Source organism: Larimichthys crocea, chromosome X, assembly GCF_000972845.2.
Source record: "Larimichthys crocea isolate SSNF chromosome X, L_crocea_2.0, whole genome shotgun sequence".
NCBI classification, from domain to species: domain Eukaryota; kingdom Metazoa; phylum Chordata; class Actinopteri; family Sciaenidae; genus Larimichthys; species Larimichthys crocea.
In genome coordinates, this window is record NC_040020.1 from 16,945,539 (window position 1) to 16,964,740 (window position 19,202).

General features: G+C 40.1%; 1 protein-coding gene across 8 annotated transcripts in view; it reads right to left on the reverse strand.

Moving 5' to 3' along the window:
- ctnnd2b (catenin (cadherin-associated protein), delta 2b) overlaps window positions 1-19,202 on the reverse strand; it is a 153,331-nt gene that overhangs the window by 59,995 nt on the left and 74,134 nt on the right. For all 8 annotated transcript variants that reach the window (XM_027283522.1, XM_027283518.1, XM_027283520.1 and 5 more), the window contains 6 exons: window positions 19,076-19,192; window positions 9,259-9,410; window positions 8,907-9,080; window positions 5,475-5,620; window positions 4,366-4,613; window positions 3,227-3,358 (listed from right to left, as the gene is read on the reverse strand). In XM_027283522.1, the coding sequence (XP_027139323.1) occupies window positions 3,227-3,358; window positions 4,366-4,613; window positions 5,475-5,620; window positions 8,907-9,080; window positions 9,259-9,410; window positions 19,076-19,192 (969 nt within the window). The remainder of the gene's footprint in view (window positions 1-3,226; window positions 3,359-4,365; window positions 4,614-5,474; window positions 5,621-8,906; window positions 9,081-9,258; window positions 9,411-19,075; window positions 19,193-19,202) is intronic.

Below are 19,202 nucleotides of genomic sequence, written 5' to 3' on the forward strand. Positions count from 1 at the left end.
TACAGAAGTTCCTTGGTATAATGGTAAGCCCTCTAGACTTTGAATCCAGTGATCTGAGTTCAAATCTTAGTGTGATCTGATTTTAAAGTTGGATGGCCTCAGACTGAACACAACATGTTGTTTCAGGTACCGGTCAGTCTGCTCAGCAATTAGGTCTTCTACCTGCACTGGACGAGGTAGACACTGTACCTGTTCAGCAGAGTAAATAAATCAACTGTGGTTGACTAGGTATTCAAACGCAGCACTAGCTTACGTCTTGTTAACGCTGGCATTGCGTCTGGATGCACATTGAGCTGGATGCCATCAGACTGAACACAATATGTTGTTTTAGGTACCGGTCAGACAGGAAAACACTGGGGAACTGCCATTGTTACAGAAGAAGGGTTTCTTCAGTCACAATGTCATCCAATCTGTTTATTTCTTTTTACATAGCTAGCATAGTATGCACGATGTAGTTCATTCTCTCTCTTCACAATGTTGTCCAATCTACATGTAAGATCTCAGTCTCCAAATGACGCCACGAAGGAGTCAAATAAGTTTGATACCCACTTTCCAACACCTTTCTAACACTTGAATTGGGGTGGGCTGTGTCCAATCATTTCTGAATTGCGGCAAGAGTCGAGCCATGTTATATCACAGCACAGTGTACCATAGTGCACTGTATCAAGACACAATGGAATTTATCCTGATATTTTGAAAAGTTTTTCCAATAAGAACAGGAGCATTACAGTCAGAATGGCAGAGTGGTCCAAGGTGCTGTGTTCAGGTCGCAGTCTCCCCTGGAGGAATCCCACTTCTGACAAGATGGAATCTTTTACTGGTTTTCTAACCTTAACCCTTGCCCACCACAGCCCTATGTCAGCATTAAACAGAGAGAGCAACTGTCTTTTTCTTGGACAGCAGTTCAGAAATCATGTGGGCATGATGGTCAACACGGGTATGTTAGCTCGCACTGAGGGAGGTGAGCTGCACCATTCTGTGTGTGTGTATGTGGGTATTACTACATAACAGTGGGAATCTTGACAAGGCCTGAAGAAATTCGCCTGTGATGTGAAGTTGGGTGTAAAGTGTCTGCTCGTTTCCAACTCTGTGTTATCTTGAAGCTCTTTGAACTGACCTTGAAACATAGTCAGGTTTCAACAGCTACTTTGTGCCATACAGGGGGAAAAAACAGGCTTTGACTATCAAGAATGTTGCAGTCATGACTGACATTCACAGACAAAAAAGCTGGAGATTAGTTATTTTGATGCATTAAAGTGTTTTTTGGAAACAATCCTTGTGGTAAAAATTTGAGATTTACTTTCATATTTCTCTCTTTCACTCTCTGTTTCTCCATAAATCAACATCGTTGTTCAGGCAACCCAACAGCGTCGACAACATTTCAGGACATGGTTGATTTGCTTTGATTTCAAAGCACCCAAGTTAACGCCCATGGGATTAATTGAGATTAATTTTCAGCCTTGAAACTAATTAGTTAACAGACTGTGACTGGGAAACAAATTGCCATTGAGACCCCAATTGGATTTGCCTACCTGATCTGGTAAATAGCGTAACTTGATCAGATGAGACAAGGAAATCTCTTATATACAGCAGCCTTCATTATAACACAGCCATTAAAAACATATATCGTCTAAGTTGGACGAGGTTGTGTCTTCCGTTCTCCCTCTGCACAGTATTTGTTTGATCCATAACTTTATTCTGTGTATCACATAATGTCCTCTTGTACTCAGTCATTTTTAAATTTAGATGCTTCAGTGGGTGATTTACAGCACGCTGCAGCTATTTATAATTTCAGACCTGATCTGAAGCACATTTCTGCCCTTTACTCTAATCTAAAGTTTAGAGTTTCTACAGGTATTTTCCTGTCTTTCCCCTCCCTGTTATTTCTACCTATTTGCTACACATTTTCACCATCTGACAACCTCACAGTTGGATGCACCGAGACTGCGCCCTGGGCGGCCGCCTACATTGCCCATAGCTAAGACCGGCCCTGCTAACAAGTAATAATGCCATTAGTAAGAACGTCAAACAAACATGCAGCCCCAACGTGCTTCACAGAGCAAAAAGGAAAAACAGAAATAGACAATGAATGGAATATTTTTTCAAAAATGAATGAATCAATAAAATTTGGCTATAGAAAGAATAAATGAAAACCAATAAAATAAATAAACACATGGGATAAAAAAGTTTAAGATCCAGTGCATCGCAATCAATTTAGCAAGACCTAAAAAGTGCAGGAATAAAACAATAAAAAGTTAAAGTCTATTAAGTGTTGAACTCGAGGGATACGAAGTGCCAGAGAGGATGGACGAGGCTCAAAAGTTTGGCAGTCAACAAAAGTCTGGCTAAAAACATGTCTTCAGGTTATTTTTATTTTTTTATTGTTTTAAAATATCTACAGAGGCTTCTCAGAGTCTCTCAGATTCATAGACAGACTCTTCCAGAGACGAGGTCCACAGTGGCTAAGTGTGGATTCCCTGTGTGTTTTTGTTTTTACAGTCCTGGGTACAATTAGGAGTTCAGCTGTAGAGGATCTAAGGAAGCTGCTAGGTACATATTTAAGAAGTATGTCTGAGAGAGTTTTTAAGAAGACCAAAGAAAAGAGCATTGCCGCTGTCAAGCCTTGAGGTGATAAGCATGCATTAGTTTTTTGTGTCAGCCTGAAAGATTGACTGTCTGACCTTTGCAATGTTTCCAAGATGATGACATGACATGACATGACATGACATGACATGTCGAATGTGTGCTTTGACAATGAGGTCAGAATCTAAGGTTTTTGATCTGGTCTTTGGCGTGAAAGGCTGAGGACCAAAGGTGTATAGACAACTGGTCTCTATAGGCTTTTGGCTCTATGATTATTATCTCTGTCTTGTCTTGATTTAGCTGAAGAATACACAGTCATTTATGTCATATAACTTATCAATTATATTTTATTATTATATTAGTAATATTAAAAAGTGGGGCTCTTTTTCCAGTTCATCTCTGTTCCTGAAACCTTCTGCTTACCATGTGTTAACTCCCAAACCTTATAAACTCTCACCCGATGTCTATCAAATGTTTGCTTTATATTCAGGCTTTGCCCAAAAGCTCCTTTCTAGTCGTCTTGCCATTTGAGATACAGTTTTGTAGACTCTATATTTGTACATCCCTCTTTACACCTCAAATAAATAACCCTCCATCTCACATCTTTATTTGCCTCTGCCGCCACATCCCCATCTCAGCTTACCTTGTCCTCTAAGGTTGGGTTTGGTGTAGACTCTGTCTTCATAGATGGGATCAATGTGGTGTTCAGGAGATTGTAGAGGTCGGAGCTCAGAGCCCAAGTGACTGTGCTGGCTGCTGTAGGAACCTCTGGAGCCTGGAAAACACAGGGAATATAGAGGTTATATAATACTGGCAGATGGACAGATGAATGAAAGGACAGTTGGATGAATGGATAATTCATTAGTTTTTAAATGAGTGGATAATTACTTCATATTTAATATTATTATTAATAATATTATAATTTTGATTTAACTAGATAAAATGACAAACGATGATCACCTTTAAAAATACAACACCTCTGGCAGTTTAAATTGTTATTGGTTCCTCAGTACAGACAATCTCATTTATGAATTGCTCAAATTTTCAGTACATGAACAATCCACAAATTTTAATTGGACTGTACTTATATAGAGCATTTCTAGTCCTTGACAACTCAAAGCACTTTTACACTACATATCTCATTCACACACATTCATACACTGATGGCATTGACTGCCATGGAGGTGCCTACTGCTCATCAGTTTGAGGAGCTAACACACCAATACACCGACAGTGAGGCCTTTGGGAGCAACTGGGGGTTCAAGATCTTCAGGAGCACTACCTACTGAGCCACAGCTTTAGACAAAACTTTGTTCACTCAGATTTTTAGGTTTTGGATATGTTTTCTTTTCAGTCATCTTGCTCATGTTGATGAATACTAATGAGACATAAACATACATATAAACATAAGAAGTGAGTTATTCTGAACTAACATGATCTGACATGGACCTGCCTCATAAATTAGGCTGTAAATAAGCCTCATAAGGTCACATAAAGTGCTGTTGAAGATCAAGTATTAAGATCATCATCAAGTATCATCTGCACAAATATAATAGTATTTGGGGCCAGGTAGATGTAGATTTTGTTCTAGTATAAGAAAACACTAAAAAAAATGTTTTCCATTTACCCATAAATTGTTGAAATGTAAAAATGACTAGAATGGACTATCTACGTTTTTCCGATAAATGGCAAATGGAAAATTCCCATTGATGTAATTAATATTGATATCAATGATATAATGGCACAAACACACATAAAAAGTAATATTAAATTTGTCTTGACCTCTACCTGCCAGGCTACCAGGCCTTTGCAGGGTTGCGTTGGCGTATAGCTCGTGGGAAATCTTGTAAGTGTCTGGTCCGATGTGATGCAGCATACGCTTGGTGGGCGACAGGGTGGCGTAGCTGCCCACCACCAAGCTCAGCTGGTGGATGGGCGATGAGGTGTGGTTTCCTCCTGGAGAGGCTGCCATGGGGAGGGGGGAGGAGGAGCCGGCACCTGATGCTACTATGTTGATGGGCGATGAGGTGCTGCAGGAGGAAATCAACAGTTAGGCTGGTCTTTATTAAAATGACATGATATTACATTGAGTGGGAATATTGAAACCCAACAATCCATGTTTTTTATGATTGCACCATTCCATCAACTAGATGTATTATAGATGTCATCCTATGATTTTTTTGGACCTCCAAAAGAATTCAAAATAAAGTTCTGTGGGTTGCAACAACATTTGGATACACAACATGAGCTTGTAAAGACCAGACCAAACTTACCAGCAAACTGCTGCTTAATCAGGGGCTTAAAGGTACAATATGTAAGGCTGAGCAGAATACTAATGTCTAGTGGTTAAAAATGGACACGCAGCCCAAATTCAAAACACTGAAGAGTCATCTCCCCCCACCCCACCCCTCCCCAGACTGAAGCTTATGCAGACTGAAGACACTGAACATCGATTAGGGCAAACTGAGAGCAACAAGGAGTCGGACGATGATGGTGGAGATATTTTTTGATTCATAGAGGAAATCAGGTGGAAACCCACTGAAAAAAAACAGCCACTGTGAGACGGGCGTCCAGAAAGACGGGTATCGGCAACATTAGAGTTTCAATCACAGAACCATGCTGCTGTATTTGATGACTTCCATGTGAGAACAGGCTGTATAAATCTACTTCAACATCAGTTTTTGCTGTGAAACGCACTAAATGCTAACAATGTGTTTTTCCAAGCCAAAAATGTCAGCACTCGGCAGCTGAGTCATTGGTATTGCTCAACAACTATTCCGACCCCATGCAGATAAGTTCTTTTGTGCTTTAGGAGCAGTAAAAATCTTACATAATGTTCTCTAACCGAGAGCCCTTATTAAATCAACTGGTAAAACATAGGTTGCACCAACCTGTAGGACTTGGCGAGTCGGCTGGGTGACTGTTTGGGCGAGGACACCCTCTGTAGTGTGGCGTAGCTGGGCATGTCAGAGGAAGATGATCCAAGACGCTGTAGCTTGGCAGGGGATCCCACCGCCTGCAGAGGGGAGCTCACACGCTATAATAGAAGAGTTTATACTTCATTAAAGGGAAATGTCACTCACATTGCTCTTCTTATTCATACCATTATTTTACAGACATTAACAACTCCCCCTGGAGCTGAAAAAAAAAACAAAGAGCAGAGACTCTAATCTGTGATAGCATCCCGATGAAGAGCTTAGAGTTATCAGGCCAAACATGAAGGAATGACTCTGAACTTTTAGAACCAAATGAACTTGAAATGAAATGTGACTGCTAGCAATGCGGCGCCAAATGAAGTTCCCAACAAGCATTTTCATTTTGTTCCAACTGAGGAAATAAGCTGAAGAAATATTTGCAATGCCTTGCACTTACAGAGCTAAAGGTACAATTTCCAACTCTCCATTAATTTAGATGAGCGTGGTCAAGACATGCTGAAGTGAGGATACTGCCAATTTCTGAAATACAGTGCCTGTAAATGTAAATCTGTTTAAATAAATGCAAAGAGATGATTAACTCTGAGCCCAGAATGATCACAGTGCAGCAGAATCGGCAATAAAGGAGTAAATCATCACCTAAGAGGCCAGAATTTAATACAAATTTGCTGCATATGGCTGCACTGTTGAGCGACCTTACAAGAGAAACTGCTTGCCGACCTGATACACCAATTGTACTAATTGCAAGAAGAATGCAGGATAAGCTATTTCTTCAATTGCAACCACGGCAGCAATAATTTAGGTTAGATAAAGAATCTGCACAGTTTGGCAACCACAGCAACACACGCTGTAACTTATAATTTGGTGGTGAAGTAGTTCACCCAAAAGAGTGGAGTGGTGTAATCTTCAGCAATTTTAGAGTAATATATGTGAGGGTGAGATCACTGTGTTAGGTCAGTGCACAATTATCTTGCAGGATTTGTTGAGCAGTTCACGTAATTTTACATGTCAAAGCGTAAAAGCTTTTTCCTTTATATCACTGTCAGCATGATAGCTATGTCGAAAAGTGAATAAGTAATTTGAAGAAAGTGCACCTTTCCCTGCAGAATAGGTGACACTAGGCTTAGTGGTGTGGGGACAACTTGCAGTCCTGGTTGATGAGCTAATTTAGCTGGCAAGCTAACGACAAACATGCTTGCAAGCCAAGAACATGCCAGTTGGTCACGGCACAAGCTTATTTCTTTTTTCTATGTTGGACTCTCTACTCTCACCTGGCAGTTTGTTCTCAGGATTAGTTAACAGAGTTGGAAGTACTGATGGATTTAATGGGTGAGATTAAGGAGCTCAAAAGACAGAATATGGAGAAAGATCATAAGATCTCTGTCCTTGGAACAATATAGCAGAATCAATGACTTAATAGTCAGTGGACTGTAAACTAAACCTCGGTCCTACGCCAGGGCTGTAACTATGGATACTTTGCCCACGGTTAGTGACAATGAGTAGCTCGAACAACAAGTCATTATCTATCTAGGAAAAAAAGGAATACAGATACAAACCGTTGCTATAAAGGCATGTCACCCCTTAACAAGGAAGAACAAAAAAGAAAATCCGGACATAATACTACGTTTTGTAAACAGAAAGCGAAAGGTAGAAGTCCTGAAGCAGGGCCTGAGTGATAATCCACCAATGGACGTATGCCTTTGTAAAAACTCTCTCCTTATCCTGGGAGTCTTGCCTTTCCATATAAAAGATGAAATTAGTTTGTTTATAACTGAAATTGGGTAAAAAGATTGGCAAACATTGAAAAAGATGAAGAAAATGTGGAAGCACATTTATTTTGATGCAATTTACCCTGCCTGCTATAGTTATATGCAAATTATTCCACCTTTCTAGATCTGATTTAAGCTTGTCGACTAGGGGTGGAAAGTTGTTCTTGTAGAGATCTGATAACTTATGGCAGATAGGTACACCTAAATACTTAAAGCTGTTTTTAGACTTTTTAAATGGGAGATACAAAAGCGCGATCCAAGATATATACTTAGAACCAATGCAGAACCTCTGCGAATGTTGGAGAAAGAGTGTCTGTTTTTCATAAACCCAGTTTGGTCAAGTGAAATTATGCTTGGCATAATCAATTCAAGTCATAAGGCCAGTGCTTTAGCCTATATCTTACAATCAGCCTTTAGAAGAGAAATGGGACGGTAAGAACTTCAATCAGAATCTTCTTTACCCGGTTTTAGTATTAAGGTTATGACACCTCGGTGAGAGTTTGAGGCAGAGCTCCCCGGTCCAGAGAGCCATTGAACATGTTTAAAAGGAGAGGGATTCATTTATCAGCAAATTCTTTAAAATACTCTATAGGAGAGCCGTCTGGCCCAGCGGCCTTGCCACTTTGCATTAGTTTAATTGAATCTGCGATTTCACAAATTTCTAAAGGTCTTCTGAGTAGAAGATATGGGTGGAAATTCCAGGTTATCCAGGAGACACATCATGTTTGTTTTGTCGGTTGGGGATTGTGAAGTATATAGTTCAGTAAAATATTTTAAAGGTTTCATTTATGACAGATGGCATTACTGTAAGTTCACCTGAGGGGGTTCTGATCTGTTTGATTTGCTGGAACACTGATTGGCTTATTTTTTGTTTGTTTGTTTTTTCTTGGCCCTTTTTGGCTTTATTGACAGGGCAGCTGAAGATCAACAGGAAACAAGGGGAGAGAGATGGGGAGTGACATGCGGGAAGAGGCCACACTTGTCGGGATTCGAACCTGGGTCTCCACATATAGCCTTCGCATATGGGGCGGCTGACTGAGCTAAACGCCACCCCACTGATTGGCTTTTAAGCAAAGATGACCAGCAGAATCAGATCAAATTGATTTTTTGAGAGAAGTTTGAAAAGTTTTAATGGATGTTTTGATGTTTAGTTTTCCAAGAATGGTTCGCAAGATGTTCTCAATTGTACATTTTATTATTTCAAGCTGACTATAGTTGCCAGCCTCTGCAAAGGAGTAGAGTACAAACTTTACAGAGCCACCTTTCAAGCCTACAGGGGTGAATATTTGATACTCAGGAGATAGACTGAGATATCTAAGGAATGATACAAGCAAACAAACAAACAGGCCCTTTAAATAATAAAGATTAAAACCACATCATTTATCTGCATTGGTTCATGGGTTGTGTGCTGCCATCAAGACTTAAAAAGGAAAAATTCAAGCCTTGTGTGTTTACTCGAGGACTCTTGTGTATTTACAGCCTGTCTAGCTTTGCACACTAACTGCGAAGCTCTATGGTTCCAGCAGTGACAAGGCTTCCATCATTAGTGTACTAGTGAGTGGAGCTGAGAGAGCATCCATCAGATGGCAAGTGAAGCAGTAATCTCTTTAGGGATTGGTACCTGTGCAGGCAAAGTGGCACAGGAGTAATACATGGGTGGTCCAGTAGGTGCAGGTCCGCCATCAGCGGGCATGTGGAAGGCGCTGCCATGGGCTTGCTGGGCAAATGAGTCTCTCTGGGACTGGGAGGGAGAGTCTGTGCCTGCTAACTGGGCAGCAGCCCGGTTTGATGCCACCTAGAGAGGGCAGAGTGTGAAAAAAGATGAGAGAGGGGAGTGAAAGAAGAGAAATAAAGGAAGATGGGGGGGAGAAGGAGAGTGGTGTGTGAACTAAGCAAAACATGTTTTATATATTGTTTAATTCTTAGCACACTCTTTGCATGCAGCCTCATGAGGTAGTACTGTATGTGGGTACCTGGTTGTAGATGTGAACAGCCCCTCCAACCTGCCCACTGCGGCCTGTGACTGATTCCCCAAGTGCCAGCCCTTGGTTACTATGGTAACCAGCTGCTGCATAGGCATCCTGGTTGTTGAGCTGCAGAGCGCTTTGGGACAGAAGTCCTTGTCCTGATGGAGAAAAAAAGAAAAAGAAGAGAATAATTAAGAAAGTGTTTAAGGACAATGAGAAACATCAAGAAGTGCAGTGAAGAAGTACTTGTTGTCTTGACACGTGTTGTTTCTATTCAATCAATTCTGCCTTTTCTGTGACGAGACAAGAGGGGTTATGTTATTGAAACAAATGTTATGATCAAAACCACCTTAAGACTTGGTTTCACTTTTATGTAAGGATCTTTCCATCTTTGTGTAAAGATTTGTTCTGTTCATGGCCTTGAAGGCATTCCGTACCTCAGTTTACATCCCACATGTTATACAATTCATTTCTTTTTTATGGGAAAAGAATGAATGTGAATACAACCAGTATAACTGTGTCTGCAACAGACCTTGAAATGAAGAGAAGAGAAAGGAAGAGAAACTGAAATGGAATAAAATAGAATTCCTTGTTCTGTTTTTCGAGACACTCATTTGCTTTTTACCCACTGTGTTATTCCAGCCTCTCCACTCTTTTTCTCTCATGCTTGGTGGCCCTGAAGTCTCACTCTGTGTTCCTGACCTCCACTTAAAACCCTCTTTCTGGCCTTCTCCTAGTCTCTCTGCCTCTTTCACTGGCCTTCTCGCTTTCTTCTACCTGTCTCTCTTCTTTGCTCCAGTGTTTCTATAGTGCAAACTCAGTAGAGATTCATTGAAGGTACTGAAATTCTAAACACAATTTGTGCTTTTATAAAGTGGAGTTTAGTTAAAAAAAAAAAAAAAAGCTTTGTTACCGGGAGTTAGGTAAGAAGAACAATGTTATGCTGTTTCCTATACGTTAAATATAAACCAATAATAAGCCTCACTGAGCTAGAACTATCTTGTGCTTATTTCCCTGAAATGTGTGTGTGTGTGTGTGTGTGTGTGTGTGTGTGTGTGTGTGTGTGTTATTATTTCAATGGAACATTCTGATTAATCAGTTTGCTTGGGATGGCAAAGTGAATTTGCTTCATTCTATTTATGATGTACTGACCATCTCAAAAGCCAAAAATATTGTTTAGTGCAGGGGTTTTCAAAGTGTGAGGCGCGCCTCCCTTGGGGGGCGCCAGAGGACTTCAGAGGAAGCGTGGAACGGGAAAAATAAAAATATATCTTACACAGATATGTGTCTCATCACTGTGCGATGAAAACTCGGCGAGCTAGCCCCCAAAGAGTAGCAAAAAAATCCACAAAACAACACAGTATGTCTTATCTTTGCAGTTTTGTGGTCAAATGTTCTATTCCAGCGCGAAGAAACGCTGCTAATGTCTCTGCTAATGTCTCTGCTTTAGTTTGAATCAGTCATGAAGCTCCTGGTTGTTACATAAAGACAAAGAGGCTTTGACAGTAAAGTGTGACCTCTTGGTGCGATATACTACCTTTGGGTTTACTTCATTCTGGATCGTCATTGGTGTGTCAAAGGTGAATGTGGTTGGTACTAATAGATTCTCCTGACTCTGATTAGTCGACAGGTGACAGGTGTCAATCATCAAAATCCGTTAATCAGGACATCCACACTCTGTGTTGTTTTAGCCATAGACATATATACATAGACGCCGCATTGAGCGTGTTGGTCGTTGGTCGCGATACGTCAATGGGTCCGCCATATTGGAAATGGCAGATCTGCCCGTAAACTAATACAAGGAAATGGACTGAACTTCATAAAGCGCCTTTCTACAAAGTTCTTTAAGTTAATGTCTCTTATACACCCATTCACACACACACTAATATATCTGGGAAACAAACAGGCACCAAAAACAACGTATGTAACTTTTAAAGTGATGATTATAAATGTTTACTTCTTATGTAAGCACCAAACCAACGTATGTATTTTTCTAATGCTCAGTGTTTACAGCTACTAATGTGTGTAACACTGTTACTGTGATGATAAATATTGAAATATTTATATTTAACATTTAATCTGTGTCTATAATAACCAGATCCTGAAATGTAGATGTGACATGAGGGTTTCTGAATAAAGAGCACTAACGTTTACATTTAACTGATTTTGATTAATCGTATATATATAAATACACACACACAACCACACACACACACACACAACACACAACTATACATGTGTGTGTGTGGGTGTGTATATATATATATATATATACACACACACACACACACACACACATATAATATATATATATATATATATATATATATATATAGATAATATATATATATAATATATATAAACACACACACACACACACATATATATATATATACAGATCTAAAAGAAAACAGCAAATATAAACAGTATAAATATGACAAATATAAAAAGATATTCACAGTTTAGATATATTACATTACATTACATTGCATTTAGCAGACGCTTTTAGCCAAAGCGACTTACAGAGGAGGACATAAGCTGAGAAAGGTGTAAAGGAGCACAGAGTAGTTGTTAGTTTTGTTAGTTTTGTTAGGCAGGGAAGCATTCTCGAAACAGAAAGGTTTTTACAAGTTTTTTAAAGGTCGAAAGGAATGTTGCTGTTCTAGTAGCCGTTGGTAGGTCATTCCACCATTTGGGGACGACCACAGAGAAGAGTATAGCAGTATAAACAGTGTGAATATATCAAAAATACACACCGAGGGGGGTGCACATTGATGAACATATATACACGGGGGGCATTGATGAACATACATATCTATACAGCTATACAATTGCAGTCTGTGTGTGTGTTTCCAAGTTAAAAACCTTGGTAAGGAATACTCTTACACTGCTTTTTCCGTGTGTTGCCACTCTGCAACTTAAGGGCTGCGCTCTACTTTGCCACATCCAATATGGCGGCAACGTCGCTCAATGCGGCGTCTATGTATATATGTCTACGGTTTTAGCCTTAGCAGCACCGCTACCTGCTACCGCGGCTGCTTCATATTCTTTTAATACCGCTTGTTTCAAACATCGTGTCGTATTAAAACTCAAAGTCTTCTTTCCTCCTCTCGGAATCCTCCTGAATAACTTTTGCAAACAACTGATGTTAATAACTGTTGTTATCTAAGACATGTTCATTATTAGTCTGGCAGAGACGGGGCCAGGCTTGGGTCCTGCCAATAAGGCGCGATAACTTTTGGGGCTACTTGGCCTGCAAACGTCGGATGAGTGAACAAAAAAATCACTTGAAAAGTTAAATTGTGTGAAGTTGAAAAGTGAAATAAAGTGAAAACAAAAATGTGTTTAAATGTATTTAAATATGTTTAAAAACACACAAAGATGTTAAAATGTGTTTTAAAAAGACATTAAAAACAAACACAAAGATTGTGTTTAAAAAAAGTGTTCTCTTAGGGGAGGCCCACTATCCCACACTTTGAAAACCCCTGGTTTAGTGTAATGCATTATCCAGTATGCAAATCTCATCCTTCAACATGCCTTTATTACATAGATATAAAGCGTGTTCTTCTCAATTTGGATGAGTGAGGAATAAAACTATTCCTTCAGAGATACACATTCATCATTTTGTCAAACATTACCAGTGAGTGAGCTCAGTCCCTGGCTCATTACACATCTTCTACATTTTGTAATATCATCTGTAAACTGTAGTAAAGATCACTCACACGCTGCTGTGTAATACGTTCTAGTCAAAGCTCGCTTCATGGCCAAAAGACCAAAAATCAGTAGGCCAGTCTCCAGAGCTACCATTGAGCTAGCAGCTGGTCAGTCATCAAATCAGTCAGTTAGTCAATGCTAACTTATGTTCATTTATGACTCAGCAACTGTGATGAGCTCTTTTTCTAACCACGTCTTGAATGTCTCAGAGTCAACTTGTGAAAGTGCACGTAATTCATTTTCTCTAGGTGCATGATGACAGTTGGTCATAAAGCTCTGCAAATGTTACAGTCTCCCTTTGTGGTAACAAAACTGTACAGTCACTTATGAATGACACTGTGGAACAGTGGATTCACAGCAGTGGTTGGCTACGATGACGATAATTGCTCATTTTACACATGGCCTCATTCATGTTTCTGGGGGTGTTTGCACATGGATCATTTAATTTCTAGCAAAGGCATACAAACATGCAAACAAGCTGTAAATGACAGCACACACTCATGAAACATAACAGTGGCATTTATAAATTATTTTGTAGACTGTAAACTTTAAGTTTGAGAGGAAAGGGAAGAAGATCCAATTTTTAAACTTGAGAGTGAGAGTAACTGAATCATGAGGAGGAGGGCAGGAGCTGCTGCTTCTTTTTTTTCTAAATCTAAAAGTTTTGATGTGCCCTTGATTCATTTACTTTTCGTGTTGATAGCCATGATGTGCCTCATCAACGACTTTAATTACAGAAATAAAACTCATTTTTACACAAAGTGTTACTTTCAAAATGATGTCCCCCAGTAGCTATCTTTTTACTAGTTTTGCTGCAGTGCATATGCAGTGTATTCCAACCACTTTTACAACTGCTAAATCTGTTTGCCTTTCTGGCAAACTATACTGGAATAATTTGTCCTCCATCAACAGTAGCTATCCATTTAATCTCCGCTGTCGTCACATTGTCACGACAAGAATCACACCAAGAACAGCACGAGACAAAAAGAAATATTGCTTGTTTGTGATTTTTCGAGATGAAAAATCATAGTGTGCTGAAAGTCAACATCAACTGCATGGGGGTGATAAAGTAAGCAGCACATAGCAAACAGAGTCACTCTATACAGATAAGTGCACTGGAAAATAAAAGTAAACCAAAGTCACTCAAAAGTGCAGCAAATGACTTCTGCAGGCAGCATATCTGGTGATCGTGAATTATTTAAGATGTGATATTAAGCTAAGGGTGCTGGGTGAGTTTACTAGGTCAGGGCCTCCGTGTCTAATATAGGCTCATGCTGAGCGAGAACACACATGGGCACATACACATACACACACAGGCATACAAAAACACATAAAGCAATGGAAAAGTTTGTACTCCGGGCCTGTTTCAGACGGATGCACACTCTTGCACACATGCACACAAGCCCAGATGTGTGTGTACAAAGCCAGGGGATGTTTTCCACTGTTTTTGTTTGCCACTTTAAGGTGTGTTTCATGCGGCTAGTTGAGCCTTTAGGGAAGCAAAGGGCCTATACATTATCAGATGGCAAACACTGAAAGCTCCACTGAATCCATCTGAGGTGTGTGTGTGTGTAGGAACAGGTTGGGGTGTATTAAGAGAAAAGTAATATGGTGCCATAAGAAGGTCTCTGGAGTTGAAACACATTGACACACACACATACATCTCGCTCACTCCTGCTCCATGATCGCATGCATGAACACACACCACATCTGCATATACCTGCACGCATGTAGCCGTGAATGGTCTGATCCTGATAGACCCGCTCTGGTTCACTTATCTCTTATGCCACCCACACACACACACACAAAAGTTGAGTGGCTTTTCTTCCGCATCATGACCAGCATTCTCTACTGACACATATTAATATTTCATGAGTTGTCTATTTTTGGATACCCATTGGAGGCAAGCACAGTCTGCCACGCTCTCTAAATCTGCATGCACAGTCCCTGAAGAGCTGCATACAACATAGTCGCATACACACAGATTATTGTGCACACTGGTGAGCATCACCAGCATGAAGACACTCTGCTCGGCTGAGGAAAGGCACGGATTCTGCTGCGTGTGTGTGTTGTTATGTGTGTAATGCTTCTATTCATGCTTGTATGCATTTGGCTGTATATTCATACACTTCTGTGCCAAATGGACATTTTTAACCAACTGCTCCTTTTTATTTATTTTTTAACCATGAGGAAACAAATAGCAATTGAAAACTCACTGGCAGGCTCAAAATCCTCGTCATCTCTGAAACAATGGCTCCCTGATTTCAGATGGAGGCAGACAAAGGGAAACCTCCCATTTCCTGCCAGCAACTGTCATATTTCCCAGCTGAGATGACAACATTCACTGGCAGATTTGATCAGCTGTAGCTAGCTGGCCAGCTAAGTAAGCTAACTTTAAATGTTAACGTTTGCAGCGGACTCATTTTAAAATTAGAATACTAGAAAATGTGTTTTAACAAGCACTTGTTGGCTGGCAGAGGTTGATGCTCAAATCAAATCAAATCAAATCAATTTTATTTGTATAGCCCAAAGTCACAAAGTACATTTGCCTCAGAGGGCTTTACAATCTGTACAGGGAGTGACACCCTCTGTCCTTAGACCCTCGGTTCGAGTGAGGAAAAACTTGCCCACAAAAACCCTTTTAACAGGGAAAAAATGTGGAAGAAACCTCAGGAAGAGCCACAGAGGAGGGATCCCTCTCCCAGGACGGACAGACGTGCAATGGATGTCACGTGTACAGGACAAATCAACACAAACATATTGTACAATGACTGATAAAATGACAATGAATTATAATGAATGATAAAAATGATTACAGTAATAGATATGGTAGTAATAATGACAGTAATAATATATGTAGTGGGCGTCATGCAGGATCACAGCAGCAGCCACGATCCACGAGAACCTGCTGGACGACAGAGCACAGAAACTCCGGGGAAGTTTGGTTAGTAACATGCATTAATGAGACATGTCCACAGATGGAGAGATATGGAGAGATATGGAGAGATATAGAGATATAGATATAGAGAGAGAGTGAGATATAGAGAAATATAGAGAGATATATAGAGAGAGAGATGGCTCAGCATTTATGTACAGCAGAAAAATGGAAAGAAACATCGCTGTCCTTGTATTGGACTGTGGTAGGACTAGTGTTTCAAGTATGATAAAGAAAAATTAGACAAACTTAATCCAAAGATGAAATGTTGGACTTTTGATGTTACAAAAGAAAAGCTTTTGTGGTGATGCAGCAAGTACATAGATGCACCACCAAGAGCTCCCGAGAGAGAGGTCCTCTATCTACAATTGGATATAAAATGGAAGGCTGTCAGCCACCTCTCACTGAGAGATTGATGTCTTAAACCCTGAGCAGGGTGTTTGTCGATACAGCTCTGTGAAGGAAGGGACTTGCACCTACTCGCACTATATGAATGTTGGTATGGGAGGGAATTAGTATTGCTCTATGTTCTGGGGGATGGCCCATTCCTCTTTTAACTTTCATCAATGTGTTAATACCAAACAGCAACCTCCGTGGCGGTGAAGTGAAGCCAGCATGGAAGTGCCAAAAACTGCAGTTCCTCAAACAGCAAACTGAAGTGAGTCAGTCTCCATAAGCCCACGTGTTAAAATGTCCAACTTCACAGCAGAAATAAACATGTTTACAGCCTGATACTATAGATCATTTTCTCATTCATGACAACTGTACTGAAGGTGAATTTTTATAGAACTGACCTGAGGCTTAAAGTAGCATGGATAAGTTGAATAAGAAAGTTGCATTCTTACAAAGTGGAAAACTAAAAAACATAAAGTATTCTAAAACTAAAGAAAATCTTTTATGATGTAACACTATCGTGGGTTATCATTGGCTGGAGTGGCCAGGATGGAGAAATTGAGGAAAACTGCTACATGGAGGATGCGCTGGTTATGAACTTTTTCTTAACATGGCCTGTAACCCCACAAACTACCATAGTTAGGTAATAGTTACCCGGACATGCTAAATATATCTCTCCCTATAACCTCATGCACACCACTTCAACATGAAAAATCCAGGCCTCCTGTGCCTACCTATGGTTGCTAAGCTATGATTGGATAATCAATGTATACGGGAGGGGTTTAGCAAATTCCCTAAAATGACATGAAAATGAAACTTTTCTCTGCCTGTCTCTTGCTCACATGTTCTTTCTTTCTCGTCCTCTCTCTCTCTCTCTTTTTTCTGGACTAGTCAGGTGGTCAGTTACATAACTGTTATTTAAGCATCAAAAACATCAAACAAAATTACTATTCCTAGTGCTACATGAATGTGTGTATGCGTATCTGTGAGTGCTTATGATGTGTGCATAAACAGCTTAGGCATGCAGGCCTGTGGGCTTCTTCTACATGCCTAATGATGATGATTCACGCCTCGTGTGTGATTATATATACATGCCTGTCTATGTGCGCACTTTTATGGGTTTATGTGCCTGTGCTGTATGCTTGCATGTGTGTGTGTCTCCCCTCTCTGCACTGTGAACAGCAGGCCAGCTGACACCTCAGCAAGGATGGATTAGCATATCAAACTACTGGCACAACTCCACATGTCTCCTGACGACTACCTCTCTCCTGTGGGGTGGACTATACAAGAGACATAGGTATCATCACTGGGACCGAATGAGGAGAGATGAGAGTGCACAGAGAGGCACAGGGAGTCGTTCCACTGAAGGCTCTTAGAAACAACTGCTCTGCACAGTGGAATTAAAACACCAATAAAAAAACTTTTTTCCATTACTGTCTCTGCTTTTCAAACCTGCACTGATCAATACATTTCTATTAAATATCTAATCAAATGACAATGTAATGTGGAAGGAGGGAATTATGATCTGACTCTGCAGTTCCTTTCAGCTCTACATCTTTCAACCCTTTGTTGTTGTTTTTTAGTCTGCAACCTTACTGGTTTGGTTCAGCAGGGAGCTGTTTCAGTAAAAAATAATACTGTGCCTGTCCTGCACCAAATAGAAAACTTAGAGACAAGCTGAAGCATTTAGCTGATATAACAGAGAACAGAGACTGAACAGAGCAAAGACACTACGGAACTTATGGACCATTAGGGACCATTACGTAGACAGACAATTTTCTACACACCCCTGCCATATGAACTTCATAACATGAAGTGGAAATATATCCCTGTTGCATTTACCTCAAGAGGCTAAATACACAGTTTAAGGTAATAATACCGTATACAGGCTTCAAAATATAGAAAAGTTCAGTTTTGCTTTTATGCTGCTGACTGCTGGTTCAGATTGGACCTATAATGAATGTATTTTACATTTGGTCTTCATGTCTAGTAGCCCAAAACTGTGAAGGACTTTTAAAAGGACAGAAAAAGAGGATTTATTTAAAACAGTAGGATTTAGTGGCACCAGCAGGGTAATTGCTGATTGCAACACATTTGCCTCACCCTCTCTTACCTAGTGTAAAGGAAAAACTATGATGATGGTAAAAAGTGTGCAGTATGGGCTACTGTACAAACATGGAGGAGCCATGGTGTCGTTCATTCTAAGTTAACAAAAACAGTTACATACGAACGTATGAATATTATATTTAAACATTTAAAGTGCATTTAATCAAAGAAAATGAAATCTCATCAAGTGGTATCAATCTCACACTTTTTATATTTCTACTTCAAGTAACTTTATTTTATTAAGTAGCACTTTTGGAAGACGTGCTGAACTTGTTCAGTCTTTGAGTAGAACATGCTAATCAGAGTCAAATCAAATCAGTGTACTAGAGTGAACAAACTGATCTCACAGTCTTGATTACATTTCAAAATGTAGCTAATTGTCTTCTTTTTAGCATTTATCCAGAGGACTGAGCACACCCTGTTTAGTGCCATAATGTCTGCTGGGGATGTACTGCAGTGCAGGCTTTTGCTGCGCACATTCAACAGGTTAATCAGCCAAAACCTGGAGACCAGCACTGCAGACAAACATCCCCGCTGGTCTTTGATTGCATTTTACCTATTCTCTTTTGAGCTATCTTTCTCAGCTGTCTCAGTGAAGAAAATGACCAGAATTTGTTTTTCTCTTTCTCACTCACAAAAAAATATGAACCCTCTTAATCATAACATTGGCCTTACTGTCTCCTGTAGAAGTGTCCTGCGAGTCCAAGATGCCTGATTCCTGGAGGGACCTGATGCAGGAGTCCACCAGCTCCAGGCCTGTTGTCAGCTCCTCCTCGATGTCCTTGTGTCCATCTGCATATGC